This window comes from Lepidochelys kempii, chromosome 7, assembly GCF_965140265.1.
Source record: "Lepidochelys kempii isolate rLepKem1 chromosome 7, rLepKem1.hap2, whole genome shotgun sequence".
NCBI lineage: Eukaryota > Metazoa > Chordata > Testudines > Cheloniidae > Lepidochelys > Lepidochelys kempii.
The window spans coordinates 40099821-40115953 of record NC_133262.1 but is presented as its reverse complement, the minus strand read 5'-3'; the positions used below and the strand labels follow the sequence as shown (position 1 = coordinate 40115953).

General features: G+C 40.7%; 1 protein-coding gene across 9 annotated transcripts in view; it reads left to right on the top strand.

The window, feature by feature from the left end:
- SLC6A11 (solute carrier family 6 member 11) overlaps nucleotides 1-16133 on the top strand; it is a 279091-nt gene that overhangs the window by 100079 nt on the left and 162879 nt on the right. For all 9 annotated transcript variants that reach the window (XM_073352322.1, XM_073352324.1, XM_073352321.1 and 6 more), the window contains 3 exons: nucleotides 1632-1766; nucleotides 1920-2060; nucleotides 3686-3776. In XM_073352322.1, coding sequence (XP_073208423.1) covers nucleotides 1632-1766; nucleotides 1920-2060; nucleotides 3686-3776 — 367 coding nt within the window. The remainder of the gene's footprint in view (nucleotides 1-1631; nucleotides 1767-1919; nucleotides 2061-3685; nucleotides 3777-16133) is intronic.

The following is a 16133-nucleotide window of genomic DNA, read 5'->3' as shown; positions in this document are numbered from 1 at the left end:
GTGAAGATTCAGAAAGTAAGCACATATTATTGGAGACACAGTCTAAAAAGGCTAGTCAGTAAAGATACTTGCATTTTCAGAGAGCTGGTTCAGGGAGATGCCATTGCCACTAAAGCTCTGCAGTGTGTAGGAGAGGTGGAGTAGTGCGTGCTGTGGGTGGCAATATTTTAAAATACATACTGAATTAAAAAAGGGAATGTGACTGTGAATTTAACTTTGTCACTTTGAAATGGACCTCGTGCTGGTTTAATTATTTCATTTAGTCTTAAATGAAGCTCCAATTAAAGTATGCCAGGGTTGTATGTTCAGGAACCTCAGGCAATATGCTTTGAGACATGGATTCTGCTATTCGAACTCATGGTGAGTAGTGCCTTATTCTGCCAGTAGCCCTCCTGAAGTCAATGGGACTTTTCACAACCACTATGCCATGTGAGTAAAGGTGGCAGAAAATTAGGTCCTTTGAGCATTAGTTCACCTGGTTTGAATATAAATCGTCTGATCCATCACTGTGTTTATTAGCCATCTGTGGTATCTCTTCCTCCTCCAGATGTATTTCCTTCTTCCCTTGCTTGGGTCTAAACCTGCGGTCTTTGTGTGCTATAACTCACCCCTGGACTCATTAGCAGAGTAGTGTGCTGGATGGAGCTCTTTTTCTGTGTCTTCTCTTCTCACTTGCTCTCTTTCAAGTGAAAAAGCTTCATCTTGTTTTTAGCTACATGGGTTCTGGTCTCGATAAAATCCATGGGGATTGGACCAAATGCAACTGAGATCAGAATTTGACCTAACACAGTTATCCTTTCTCACCTCTGTTAATGTATGTTAATGTATAACCCATTCTGATAATATTTATCACTCCATTTTTGCAGGTGTTGAATGTAAATATTTTTCAATATGACTAAACATTAAAGGAGTGTTTGTTTTCAAATTTTAAATTACAGTAGTGTACTATTTCTGCTATACCTTAATCAATAAAGGAAAGAATGGTATTTACTACTGTACAACTCTTTGGCACTTACTGTACTTATATATTACATATTTTGTATTTAATTTTTCCTGTGGGAAGCTCAGAAAGTGCATGGATGCTTTGTTATTTTTCTAGTGTGTGAAGTTAAAATTTTTTAATTTCTGGTGTATATTTTCTTCTGATCAAAGGCTAAATCCTGTAAATAGTCCCATTGGTTCTCTGTCTGTCTATATGATTCTCACCATCATAGTACCCAGTGCCTCACAATTCCTAATGGATTTTATCTTCACAATTAACCTGTGAGGCAGGGAAGTATTATTCCCATTTTAAAGATGGAGGGAGAACTGAGGCACAAGGTGGATAAGTGACTTGCCCATGATCATAAAAGAAGTGTGAGGCGAAGCTGGAAACTGGATGCAGGTGTCTTGTCCTCTGGACAATACTGTAGGAGTAAAGTGAATAGACCGACCCATAGAAATTAAGTTTCAGAATTTAGGGCCTGACCCTTTCTCCCATGTGTTGTGCTTCCTCCATTGGCTTCAGTGGTACTACTCAAGGGAGTTAGGGTTTGTAGGATCCTTTCTTTGTTAAGGAAAGCAAATTTTTCATTTTTCTTTCAAGGATCTTTGTTTTCTCTAACCAGCTCCCCATTGATGTTTGCTTGTAGGTGCTTTCCTCATTCCATATGTGGTTTTCTTTATTTGCTGTGGAATACCAGTATTTTTCCTGGAGACCACCCTGGGACAGTTTACTAGTGAAGGAGGTATTACATGTTGGAGAAAAGTTTGCCCGCTGTTTGAAGGTAACAACCAGTACTTTGTTCTTTTTTTTTTTTTTAATGCATGATATGTTTCAGCAAAAATAATGTTAAGATATGCAGAAAAAAGTATGGTCTTGGTTTGAAAAGCAAACGGTTTCTGTAATTAATTTCTTTTCTTTATTTTTTTTTCTCCAGGTATTGGATATGCTACCCAAGTTATTGAAGCACATTTAAATGTTTATTACATCATCATTTTAGCATGGGCTATCTTCTATCTATTTAACTGCTTTACCACAGAGCTCCCTTGGGCCACTTGTGGACATGAATGGAATACAGGTATGTCCCCAGCAAACTTAATAGCTATAGAAATACTTGCAAGTACTTGATTGCTAAATTAAACTGTAGGGGCCAAATTTTTTGCTGGTAGAAATTGGCTTAGTTCCATTGAAATCAATGGACATGTGAAAATCACACAGCAGAGAATTTGGCCCACAACATTTACCAGCGTTTCCTGAAGAGTCCTGGTGTAGAACCTTGCTCATGCTTTTGTGGTGGCTTGTTTTTGTTTGTTTTTTTTCTCAACATTGTATAGACATTTGTTCTTGTCAAAATGTAATGATACTGTACAGGATCAGAAGCCCTAGGCTTTTCTTAATTCTGAAAGATGCTATGGGCTAAATCTTGGGATCGCGACTCAGGACCGTATCGTACTTTCACTTTTTTACACTCGGAGAATTCAGCTTAAAAACTGATGGCACAATATGGCTCTCAGTTTTTCATCAGTCCTTATTCAGACAAACCCCCAGTGAAACCAGTGTGTGTCTTGCCTCCTTAAATACTGAGGGAAAAATTGAGTAAGGATCTTTGTATCTGAACTTTTTATTCAGAGATCTATAACTTTGTTGCATTGTATTTTCTGACTGTACCTGGGCCCACTCCTGCAAACCCTTAGCTGCACAAATAGGACTATTTGTGTGATTGACTGCTGTTGTGTGAGTGAGGGTTTGCAGGATAGGGCCCTGTATTTGGAAGGTTTATCCTAACATGGATATTCCTTTATCAATCTGAATGTTTAAGTACTGCATTTCACTTGAAATGAAGATCATAATGGTTAGTGGAACTGAATGCCCACTAATACTTTCATCCTCTTGTACAGTGTATTGGTTGTAGTTTTCATGTCATTGATTTTTTTCCCATTCCACCCCTTATATTACTGTTTGCCCTCACCCTACCCTCACACCCTACTGTGGCTTTATGGCTTTGACTCACTTCCACTGGGCCCAATCCTGCATTCCATTCACACCCAAAACACACTCTGAAGTCCATTTGGATGTGTTAAGAATCCGGGATCAGGCTGACTGGTGGTGGTAGGCTTCAGTGTCCTTTTTCTCCTCCATGCAGTGACACCTAGCCAGTATTGATCATTGTTCGAATAGTATGTGTCAACTCAATAATGCTGAGATGCTTTGATCTCGTCCTCTTTTTTCCCCCTAACAGGGCACCAGAGAGTAAATTTCTCACTTGCCACGTTAAGGCCAGTGGACATATGTTGCTTGCAGAAAGTGATTCCTGAGCCAACTGTTGGCATTGGGATTTGAACCTTAGTTAGCCAGCTGGAGCTGGCTGTATGTTTTAACTCCCTAGCAATCACACCAATTCAAAGCTTCTTCTGCCTCAAACACTGCATTGGCTCTTGCAATTGTAGCTTTTCATTCAAAAAGTACAGTAGGTAAATGTAACATGCTGTGCAGGAATATCTTCCTGGGATAAGTCTGTGTGATTCAACGACCAAAGTACACTGTAACAGAACTGACAATTCCATACTATTTTCAAATGCCGGGGAAGCCTTTGTTTGCTAAGGGTCAGTTCAGTTAGACTGGTGGCATTACATGATGAAAAATACTCTAAGCAGACAAGTATATTGCAGATATCATAGCAAACTTTTTTTTGTTCTTTTATAGAAAATTGTGTGGAATTTCAGAAACTTAATATGAGCAACTGCAGTCAACTCTTTTTACAAAATGCCACGTCTCCAGTCATGGAATTCTGGGAGTAAGTGTACATAAACTTTCCTTTCCATTCAAGTATTGATTACCTTCCAGTATTTTTGACCATGCACAGCTAAGTCTGACTCCTGCAGCCATAGGTGCTGGTGCTGAGGGTGTGGCAGCATCCCCTGGCTTGAAGTGGTTGCCATTATGTACAGGGTTTACAGTTTGATTCAATGTCTCTCAGCACCCCCACTATACAAATTGTTCCAGCACCCCTGCCTGCAGCCCTTAGCGATGTGAAAAGCTCAACTGGAAACTGTTCTCACATATAGCAAGAAGGTCAGAGTAAGAGTTTAACTTGCTATAGGATAATGGAAAGGAGACTTTCTGTTCTGTGAATAACATTTTCTGTTTCCTATGGAGACATTATTTTGACATAGGGCTCAATCCTGCGCCTCGACAGTGCATGGGAGTTTTGCCACTGACTTCAGAGAGAGATTTGCTAGAAGATGGGGGAGAGAGCTGGTGATTTAAAATATTTATCTAGTTCTTCAGCGCATCTTTTTCTTGTAAGAGATGCCCAGTTTACATTATTTGAGATAACTGCTACAAGCTTTTCATAAAGGCAAAGTTGCAATGGTCTGTTAACATACTACACCATACATTACTTGTTCATGAACTGGTTAATATTCTAAGAACCTGGCTAGAGATTCTGTCTTGCCAGCTAGGGAGCCCTCCTCCTCTGAGTATGCTAGGGAGGATGATTGAATTTCTAAATATCTATCCTCTTTTTGGTGCTTCTCTTGTGTAGGTACTTGGTGTAAAAGCTTTCTCATTACCAGGACACTCCCTGTTTTACTATATCACAATCTCATGGGAAGAATCCTCACATTTTTCCAGTAATGTGCAATACAGAATCTAGCTGATAACAATAAAAAAATAAATTAATGTGTGGCTCTACTTAAAATGCAGATCCTTTACCGGAGCATTAAGTAAGCGGGTCAGGGGATCTCTAGGAAGCTGGCATGACAATTGGTATTTTAGCTATTGTCTTTCATTATTTTACAATGAAGAGTCTTACGATTATTTACTCATCCCTAATAATAATAGGAATGGTTTGAGTGTCTTGTATCTCCATGATTCTGATTTACTAGCTAACATAGTGATAGTGAATATTTATTGACAAACTGAAGGCTTCTTTTAGTGATTTTTTTTACTTTGAATTGTATTAAATTGATTATTTTTCAGTAATGGTAAATTTAACAAAGGGTATATATAACTGTACATTTGTTCTGTGGAAGACAGTGTACATGCAAAGGACATGCAAAGATTGAAAGCATTGTTTTTAAAACAATGTCACTATTTAACATTACTAAGTATTTTAATGGCACATTCTAATCACAGTAATCTGCAGACAGGACCTTATTCTGAAGCTGTTCAATGTATGGAGTCTTAATCACAGCACTTAGACATGGAAAATACTTATTAGGCCATGTATTAGGACCAGCTCCCAAGGGAGAGCTCTGCATTGACATAATTTACTTTCATGTCAGCATGTGCCATTGTCTTTAGCTTGGGCTCAATTAGCCACACCATGGTAAATTATCTGAGCTTTCCATGGCAGGGGCTATTGTCTAAGTATGTGGTATTTGTCGTAGAGGTTCATTTCAATTGCTGAATATGATTACTGCACCCTTGAAGTACCACAGTCACATCAGTACAAATACACCTGCCCCCGACTTATTGTCAAGGCAGGTGGAATGTGAAACTGAGAAGTATTGCAGGCTGAGAGAGGGGGCATGGAGGATACATACAGGAGGATCGTCCATACAGGACATAGTGGAAATAATACCAGCCAAGCTGTGAAAGGACGGTTCATCTGTTGGACACCCTGACCAGAGATACAGTGGCCATCCTTCAAAACTATTCTTTGATAATTAGATCTCCTTGCCACAGTGCTTGAGTAATTCTCCATGCTTTCAAGAGTTTATTTAAGAAAAGATGAGTAGTCTTTTCTACTAGAATCTCACTAATCCGCCTACTTTATACTGTATGTCAAAATACAGCCACCTACCCACTTCTCAGGAAAGATTTCATAGTAGAGTAGTGGGGAGAAGTCTTGGCTTCATTATTTTTGCAAACAGCATTATGGTACATTTACTAGTAGTGTAGGATAATTAAAAGTAAGTTGTTGTACAACTATCTTAATAAATCAATAAAGTATGATTTGTGATACCTTTGCCTTGTTTTTCCATTTGCTTGTTCATTAATTTCAAAGTTCAGCAATGCACAATGGATCAGTCAATTATCAATACAAATTGGCAAGTTTTGTTATATCAGTATAAAAGGCCTTAAAACAGATTTATGGCTTATATCCCTGTGGTTACATTTTGTTATGAAACGCCCTGCTTTGGACTGCCTAAAGACAGTGCTCCCTTGCTAATATGACAAAAATGCAGACATTGTTATTCTATTCTTTGCCTCCTAAACATAAAGATAAATATGATAATACAGTTTAACATGGACCTGAGTCACAATGGATTTTGAGTATTCTGAAGTTTGGAGAGATTTGGGTCTGTGGCTTTAGGTGAGAGTTAGAGGCCAATTATGAAATTGGAAGGGGTGCATATAAGTTTAACTGCATGCTCAAAAGTTTTTAAAGCACAAACATATGACAGCATAATTAAAATATTATTTTAGAAGAAGGTTCCTAATTACCTAGTCTCCCTACTGTAGTAAACCCATACTTGATTTGTGACATCAGATAAACTGTTCCAAAGTAACCTCCATGCTTTCTGTGAGCATACCACGTCTGTTAAGTAACCTTTTGTTATTTCTCTAGAGCTGCTTTTCCTCTGTTGTGGTGTGTAGATAAGCTGCTGATAATGCTAACAGTTTACTAGCCAAAAGAGCTTAATAAAATTAAACTGTTACATGTTTTCCCTGGCCAAGTAAAACTGATGTGGCATAGCTTTCTCTGTTGGAGTCTGAACAGGCTATAATCCTGCTGAGGAAGATGTTTGTCTAGTTAAAATTTAAGTAGATGAAGCATTGCATGGTTTCAGAAGTTAGCAGAGACATGATCCGGAACTGGGTAAAAAATAAACCAACCAACAAATTTAGGAATATATTTGTTTAAAAAACCCCAAAGAATTGTGGTTATTTTCTAATGGCTGGACTGTTATTAGATTTAGAATGACCAGATGATTACAGTTCCGTTATGTGCTTTGTGTCTCAGGCATTTAATTACATGCATATAGAATGACCTAGTGATCTATAAATTCAAAATTGCAGTGCAGTTTGCAAAGAGAATAGTAGTTAATAAGTAGTAAATCCATTACAAGTTTAGTGAAATTGTACAGATAGGTGTCTTGTGACTCATACCAGAAATTTAATTGTACTTAACCAGAGGTCTTGTTTACACAGTACTGATTTGCTTTGTAAATATTAGACTATCTTGTGCTTGTAAAAGGAGTTGTCTAGATTGCTCGGGGGCTGTAGTGCTGCTCTGAACAGCTACAGCATGGGTAAATCACTGGCTTTTTGTTCTGTGTTTGCACAACATCTAGCACAGTGAGGTCCTGGTCCATGTTGGGAGCTCCTAGTTGCTGTCGCAATACAAATAATAAATATACGTTGGCTCATCCAAATGCTTCATTGTATTCTGGAGACGCCACCTCTTGGAATGAGGGTTGTTCAGTCTATAATCATCCAGTCCGGATTTAGACTGTCAACAAGGGTGTCAAATAATATTCACAATGATGCTGCTTTCTTGCCGTGTGCATTTCCAACTCATGTAGAGTCGCTATCAGCTGGGAACTTAAGTCTATACTGACTCAGGCTGGTTTCAAAGTAGAACTTTAGAAGATAGAGATTCCTTATCCAGATACCGTCTCCTAAACAATCCAATCCTCTCTTTTTAAATAGCTAATAATCTGCAGGACCTTTTTCAATAAGACAGTAAGAAGCAGGTTTTCTGTGCTCCGCCTCTCTCCTATGGAGTTTGATCCTGTGCCCATTCAAGTCAATGGGAAAACTCCCATTACCTTTAATGGTGCAGGGTCAAGCTGTGTTCAGCACGTGTGATTTTCCAAGAGAAGGAATTAGGGTGTTCGTGGAGCAGCATGCAAAGGGAAGTAGACAAATGTATAGATGTGGGGGAGAGAGAAAACAGAGATAAGTACAATTTTCAACTCACAGGCAGATGCTTCAGTGGTCATCCTTAAAAAAACTATCCTTTGATAGGTAGATCTCCTTACCACAATGTTTTTGTTGTTCTCTATAATAACAAGGGTTTATGTAAGAAAAAAATTATCCGGCTTGAAAAGTTACAGTATTAGAGATTCATATTTGCATAATGCTGTATATTTCTCAAGTTACTGTTATGGGTCTAAGATACTTAAGCTAAAAATATTCAAGCTAATATTTATAAAGGGTACACAAGTTGCTATATATTGAAGAGCAGAACATAGCTGCATCAGATATCAGCGGATATTAGTAACAGGGGCTGAAGTTGGACTTGGCTTTGAATAGGTGTAACAAATATACCATGTGCACAAGAATCCTAGGGAGTATTTGTGCTTTGGATACTTGGGAGTGCTGGGGAAGGCTTTGCTTCTGATTTTGCAAAGAAGACACCCATCCATATCAGAAGCCTGGATCTTTGTTAGATAGCACATGGCTTTGAGGCTGAAAATGGATAGGAAGCTTCAGTGGGTTTGAGAATGGCAAATACAGCCTTGGGCATTCCCAGATCTCCTGCTTCAGAGCCCAGGAGTAACTCCATCTAACTGTATTGGTGATAGAGGGAATACCCAGCAGTGGAATGGGAAGGAAACATTCCAGTAGTAGCTCTGACTCACACTGTGATGAAGTTAACCTCTCCCAGAGTTGAGCATAAACCCTGTGTCTGCCCACCATTCTGTCAGGTACAGACTCTCTACTTCTGATAGTGACGGTGGTGGCAGTGGTGGGGGAGATCTGCTTTGTGTAACTCAGTGTAGCACCCTGTTCCCCTCTGGTGGTGGGTGGGACACAGAGAGAGGTCTCTCTGCTCAGGCAGTAGAGGCTTTTGCTTTTAGAACCACAGGTCTCAGGTTCAGTCCCTGCTGATGATGATCCATGCTGTGATGTGGCATTAAACGTCAAAGGACTGTGCAAGTTAATATCTTGGCTTGTGAGTCAGTAACTGATTGCTGCTTATCTATGTTCACATAGCCAGGAGGGTGTGATCCTGCTGGAGATGTAGCAGGCCAGGCAGTGGAGAAATGACTCTGAATCTGGGAGCTTTGATCTTATGTCCCCTTTTCTGCTAGGCCAAGGGTGACCATCCCTGGTATTGATTTTGAGGTTTCACCTGCATTTGTAGGTTTCTCGCTGTAACTTTGACCAAGGAGGTCAGAGCTGCAGCACTGGGAGAGTCTAGGAGCTTGAGGAGGGCTTTATATTCTCACCATTTTGAAGTACCTTGTGAACCATGGCCTAGATAATGCCGCGATATGTTTTACATGTCATCAGAATTGGCATTCCTCCAAGCTGGGTAGTTGACTCAGTCCAAATTCAGGGACCTGATCCCCATTAAACTCCAGCGTTGGGCTGTGAAAGATGTTCGGAGCATGTCCAATTTACTTTGAAGCGTAGGTGTTTCTTTCAAAGGGTTAGGTATCCCAGTCAAGGTGCTCCAGAGAGAACTTGTTTTCTTACATCTCTGAGGTAGTGACATGTGGGGTTTCTGGCATCTGCTCTTCATCCAGTTGGATGCTCATGCTGGTAAAGGTTCAGGTAGTAATAGAGGTGAAACGCCCACAGGAGACACTGGATCAGCCTGGAAGGATGGAGCAGGTGAGATTCAGAAACTGAGAGGGGATTCAGTTTGCTTCTTCAATCCCTGCAGGCCAGGAAATCTTCTTGCAAATATATGGGAGAGTCCAGGGAGCCTATGGGTACCATTTCCACTGCTCCTGTCTGTTACCATGGTCTGGAACTAGAGCTTCAGGGCCCTGGGAAGAGGGCTGTGCAGACAAGTCCTGTGGTACTGAGGTTGATTCCACCTCAATAGTTTCCTTTATTGGCTGAGTAACAACCCAGACCTGAGCCAAAGAAGGCCTGGTTGTTAGCCTGTCATTCTCTGGAGGGGGTGGCACATCCTCAGCATTTCCAAGTCAAGCCTAGTTAGAAAAAACCCTTTTTGTCAAAGGGAAAGAAAAGGAGCTGCTCTTGGTAAAAGTAAAAAAAAACAAAAAAACTCCTCACAAAGTCAAAAAAAAAAGGCTTTTAATCCTATGAAAAGTCATTAACAAGTTTGGGCCTGATCGTGAGGTGCTGAGTACCCAGGGGCATTCAGCGCCTCTCAGGACTAGGACTAGCTAGCTGTGCATGTCTTGAGGAGAACATTATGCTGTGCCAGACTCACTAGTTTCTGTCCAGTTCACAGGAGGCCATTTGAAAATGGTCTTTTGTTTTGATTCACATAAGCTCTTCATCTGGTTTGATTACAACTGGAGATTACAGTCAGAAGTATTCACTGATTTGGGGTGCCCTATTTGAAGTGTCTATGATCTGATTCTTCTGAGTACTCAGCATTATTTAGCATTTTGTGTTCAGACACAGCTCTCATTCACTTCAGGTGCAGCTGTGAGTGCTCAGTACTCCTGCAAAGCAGACCCCAAGGTTTCAAGTTGGCACCCAGAAAATAAGAAACACACAATTAGTGACCACGTGTGAAAAGCTGGGTTTACGTGACTTGCCTAGCATCACACAGGAACACTCGGGCACAGGCAGGGATAGAATTCAGTTTCCCAGGAAAGCATTCAATTGTCTTGATCATAAGGCCATCATGTCTTTTGCTGCAATCCCCCTCCTCATTCACTTCACACCTTCCAACTCCTACCCCAAATGGAGCAGGCCATCCAACACTTTCCTTCACTGCATAGGCTGGGTTCATTCCCAGAGAAGGATGATACTGTGCACTGAAAGAGGCAGGGTTCTGTGGAAAAATGAGTAAAAACTTTTGGGTACTTGACTTTGCAACCTTGATATTCTTTTAATATAGTGTTTTTATATGTAATTTCCTAGGTTTTTAAAAAAGCATACTGAAAAAGCAGAAATTCCATCATGTGGCATCATATTGACTCCAACATGGTTCATCAGGAGGGGTGCAACCTTAAGATCCACACAAGACCTCTGCCTCTTGAGCTAATGGAGTAACTGATAGTGGATTGACTTCTTTATGTGGACCAGCACTAGATGGTGATGGGACACTTTGCCAGTGGGTTTCAGAGAGATTTGCTGACAGCAGAGGAGTGATAAGATTCAGCACTCTTGGCTTCCATTTCAGGCTCTGGTGGGGAGTGTGGTGTAGTGGGCACAGAGTTGTCTACCTATTACCCTCAAGTTTAATCCCTTTTGCTCCACCCCATCCAATTTGTCCCAGTCCTTTCTCTTACCCATCCCTGGCCCCTCATACCAGTCCCATTCTCCTTGCTTACCCAGTTCCAGTCTCCACTCCTCAAGCTTCTCATCCTAGTCTGCTTACCCAGTTAGTCCTAGTTTCCTCCTTAGGGTTCCCTATCCAAGTTCCAGTCTCTCCTGCCACCACTCCCAGTCTCCTTGTCTAGCCAGTCCCAGTGCTTTTCTTTTTGCTCCTCATCTGATCTGTCTCTCCCTTTCTCTCTGGTCTTTCCCTCGGGTCATTCCTTCTACCCTGCTCCCTTTCCCCCTTACTGGCTCTACATCCCAGGCTCCTATTCAATCTTAGTCTTCCTCCTATCCCCGCCCCTTCTCCTTGTCCTAGGATCCCCCTCCCCTGGTTCCTTGTTGCAGTCTCTTTGCCCAGCCAATCCCAGTTCTCCCCCCACCCCACTCCCACGCAGCCTGGCTCCTCATCGGCTCTTTCTCTCTCCTCCTCCTCCCCCCGTTTCCTACCCGCATACTGTTTCCTAGTCCCAGTCACTTTGTCTAGCCCATCCCAGCCTCTCCTTCACTACACCCATCGTCTGCCCATCTCCTTGCCCAGCCAGAGCTGCAGCTTCTGCTACCCTCACTCCCAAGCCCCCAACTCACAGTCCCTCTCTCCCTCTCCTCAAGTCCCAGTCTCACCAGGCTTCCTGTCCCAATCCATTCCTTGCCCTCCCTCAGTAACATGTAGGAGCTGTGACAGGATGGAGCATGCTCAGTGAAGATAGAATCTTCAGCGATTTTAGCTGTTAAACTCTAAGAGGTCTCTATTGAGCATGTGTGAACATCAGTTTTTCAACTGCTTATAATTTGCCTAAATTGGAGTGGATTTTCACAAAGATGGCAAAAGGCACATCTCTGACACAAAGGCTCCCCACCTTGCCAAATTTTAACTCCCTGCTCCAAATCATGGAGTCGTCTTAAAAAAAAAACAGATTTTTTTTTAACATTGCAAAGCAATTATATTTTCATGGCCTCTCTCTCGGAAATGTCTACACTGTTTTGACTGAAACATTCCAGAAAATCTTAGCCTGACTCAGACAGTGAGTGTGGAAAATTTCAATCCAAATGGTTAAAGTTTGGCAAAGGTATAAGCAAATGAAAACAGGGTCTTATAATAGGAAATTATGGGCAACCTAAATAATAGTTGGTGCTCCCGGACCTGCCTATAATACATAGAAATGCCAATTTCCAGGTATTGTTAGCACCTTGAACTCTTTGCTAGAGCAGAACAATCTATTGATACTTCATAAATCAGCAAATTTAGCTCCTTTTTCTGATTGCGATTGATTCACAGACTTTGAGTTGTACTTCTTTCTTATTTTTTCAAAACTATGTCACAAATACTTCATGCAATAATATTTCAGTCCAGATGTAGTTCAAAAATATTCACTTTGACTATTCATTCTTTGTAAGGCTAAGATTTTGTCCTGGGTATTTTTAGTAAAAGTCATGGTCAGGATGCGGGCATAAACAATAAATCTCAAAAGCTGGAGCCCCACCTCCTGAGACGGAAGCTGAGGAGGTCACATACTATTACAGAATCCATGACTGACTGGTAGCCTTAATTATTTGTAATCTCTGATTGGAATTCACAGTGCCTGGGTGGTTGCCATGACGAAGTATGGGGAAAGTTGTGCCTTTGATCTTGGCAAAAAATGTAAGTTTTTGACAACAAAGTTAAGTCACATGATGCCATATTTTAATAGAATTGTTTTATTTTCATTTGCAAGCAAAGTAAAGTGCTTGTGAGCATATAATTACTCAGTAATAATTCAATCACATGTAGATAGAGCAGAACAACAAAATAGTGATAAAACTGAGAATTTTAGAAACAACTGGCTAATGTTTTTTGTATTGATAAACTGTGATGGACATACCTAAATTATATGGCTTTCCACCTATCTCTCAATAGTATTACTGAGTGCCAGTTACTGCTGTGAACTGAACATACTGAGACTGAATATATCTCCTGTCTTCTCTAAACAGATCTTTAGACATCCTGACAAAAGGAATGTTCTTCAGAAGCAGTTTGTGTGCACCTAGGAAATTTTAAAGCAATCCTTGAAAGATCGGGGAATCACAAACCTTAACCCTCGCCACAACAAGATTTGGCTGATCAATAGCTCAGTCAAGGCTTGACCCACATCACAGTTAAGGCAATGGGAGTGTTTCCATTGACATCAGTGGGCATTGGATCAGTTCCATATAGGATTAGTATTATTTATATTACAGTAATACCTAGAGACCTCAACTAAGAGAAGGTCCCATTCTGCTTGGCGCTGCACAAACACATATGAAGAGATAGTCCCTACCCTTCTTATGCATCCTGATCATGTTCTTTCTAACATTTGCATCTAACCAAAGGGCTAAAGCTTCTAAAATTGCTGAGTTTTTCTGTACTTTGTTTCTGAGCACCTAATAACTATATGTATTCTGCAAGGTGTGCTGCTTTGATTAAGTGCTGCCCGAAACCAACACTTCCCCTGTTAGTAGATCACACTGAGGCTGTCTTAGTTCTTTGAGAAAAGAATGGGCCATTGCCTTTTGCACAGGACAAGCTGAAAAGTAACATTTAATAATTTGTGCTAGATTGTTCCCCTCCTGTAAATGGTTTTTCTCCTTTTGGTCTCCCACGCAAGTGAGTAGTAGTGCAGTACAAGGGACCTGAATTACTGTGGAATGGGTTTTAAAGATCTTTGGAATGACTTAAACTTGTGGATGGCATTGTACGTCATTAAATTTGATACTTACAGTTACCCAGAAATGTGTCAGGGGCATCTACTGAGTTTTACTCACTCTCTTGAAATTAACAGACTCAGGAATGACACAATCAGGTAGGATTGACTAGCGGTGTCCCCAACTAACTTTTCAATCAACATTAGGCACCACAGTCCCATTCAAAACATACCTGTTGTCAAGGCTGATTCCCCACTCTGGCACTTCGAGTGCAGAAGGTGGGGGCCCTCAAAGATTTTAAAAATTAATACTTGCCATTCTAGGCTTGTATTAAACAACCAAGGTTACAGCTTTTCTCCGACTTTGGCTTGGTAAACGCTGCCACCACCCAAATGCAAAAAAAATCCCTTGGATCCAGGAAGGAGCACTTGGGAATTCCTTCCTGTGGGGTACGCTCAATCCCTTTCACACACACCCCTCCAGGGAAGAGCTGAGAAAGAAAACAAAGGAAATTAGGTGTTGCTACCAGCTAATCAAACAACATGCACAAACCTCTTAGGACACCAAAAAATCAATCCTGTTCTTAAAAAAGGTAAATATTATTAAAAACAAAAAAGAAAGAAAGTACATCTGGAACTTAGGCTTTTGCTAAAGTTTAAAAGAGCAATTCCAAAAATTAGGCACCCAAAATAGCTTTCTTGGGGGTTCAGCTTAAAGGTTCCAAGCAAACAAAAATATCTGATTAAGCACAGAGGAGTCCATTAGCCATAAGAAATAAACAGAAATAACCCTAATCACATCTTTCTAAACATTTCTGATCTACTTACACATTTGGGAGTTCCAGATAAGTAGTTCTAGATATGATCTGATGATTTATGATCATACCAGGCTTAAAGCTGCATACAGCATTGCTGCTCTGTGTCTCCGCTCTCCGGAGAACAACCACAGACACAAAGGGAAAGCTTCTTTCCCAATTTTAAAAAGTTCTAGCCTTCCCATTGGCTCTTTTGGTCAGGTGCCCCCCTCCTTTTTTTTTTACCTGGGGGACTTTGTTAACCTTTTACAGGTAAAGCAAGCAGAGAACAGCCACCAAGAGGGACTTTATAGCTAACTGGCTGGTTCGGTGTCCATAAAAGGAGCTACCCCCTCTTCATTCAACACACCTGTCCTTAGCATAATTTGTTTCATTGCATAAAATAAAAAAGTCCTATGTTATTAAATAATCTTGAGATCTGCTTTGTGGCTTTTGAAAAAGTGCAGGCAAAGACAAGAGTCACAACTGAGCTGTAGTGATGAGGCTGATATTTTCATAAAGAGTATTTCCCAAGTATAACTTCTGTGTTGGTTGATCCAGGAAATTAATTGGAATAATTGCCAGGATATCGTTCTCAGTCAGTTTGAGCAGCTCAGCATGGGGTTCCTGCTGTGCAGAAGAAGTAACCAACAAATGCTGAACAGTCCTTTTTTTTTCTGGCAACAGTTCTGCAACATTTTGAAAGCTTGATCCACCTTGATTTATGTGTTATTGACCAGATGTTTGTAACAACCAGTTTTCCTGGTGTAATCTACAGGAATACTGCAAGTAGGGCAGAAGAGCTTTCTACCACCTCATTCCTAGAGAGCTCTCTGCACTGTGCAGTTGTCACCTCTTAAGTTCTGCTACTTGGGGAAAATGTTGCATGTACCCCTCAATGTGGAATGAAATAAAAAATTTTAACATTTTTAAATTTTAACAAGCTGTCTTAAATATTTCAGTGGGGTGAGAGCAAGTGCCATTTGATTTGGAAACAGAGTGGTAATATTAATTTACAGCACTCATGCTTAGGTTTCAGCCCTATGTCTTATCAATTACAAAAACAGATTAATATGTGGAGAGAAAACCCCTTTGGAGATACCTAATGCACCAAGATAAACAACAAACCATAACATGAATTCTAATTATCCTCTTGCTTACACCTATTTTATCGGTGTATCTTCATTTACTTAACTGATTTACATCAGTATAAGTGTAAACAAAATCAGGCCCGTTTCTCTCCCTCATATCTTTTGCCAACACTCTCCGGCCCTTCTTCTTTTTCCTTTATGATGCTTTTCCTGGTGAGGGTCGTGGTGGCAGCATGAAGAGTAGGGAGAACCAGACCTCCCTTTCCTCCACTACAGGTTTCATCTCCTCCTGGGGGATTACGCAGTGTTGCCAGGCCATCCAGGAGATATAATCTCTTCAGGGTGTGCTGGGTTGGCCTCAGGGCCTCTGCCCAGTGGGATGTGCCTGGTAGAGTTCCAA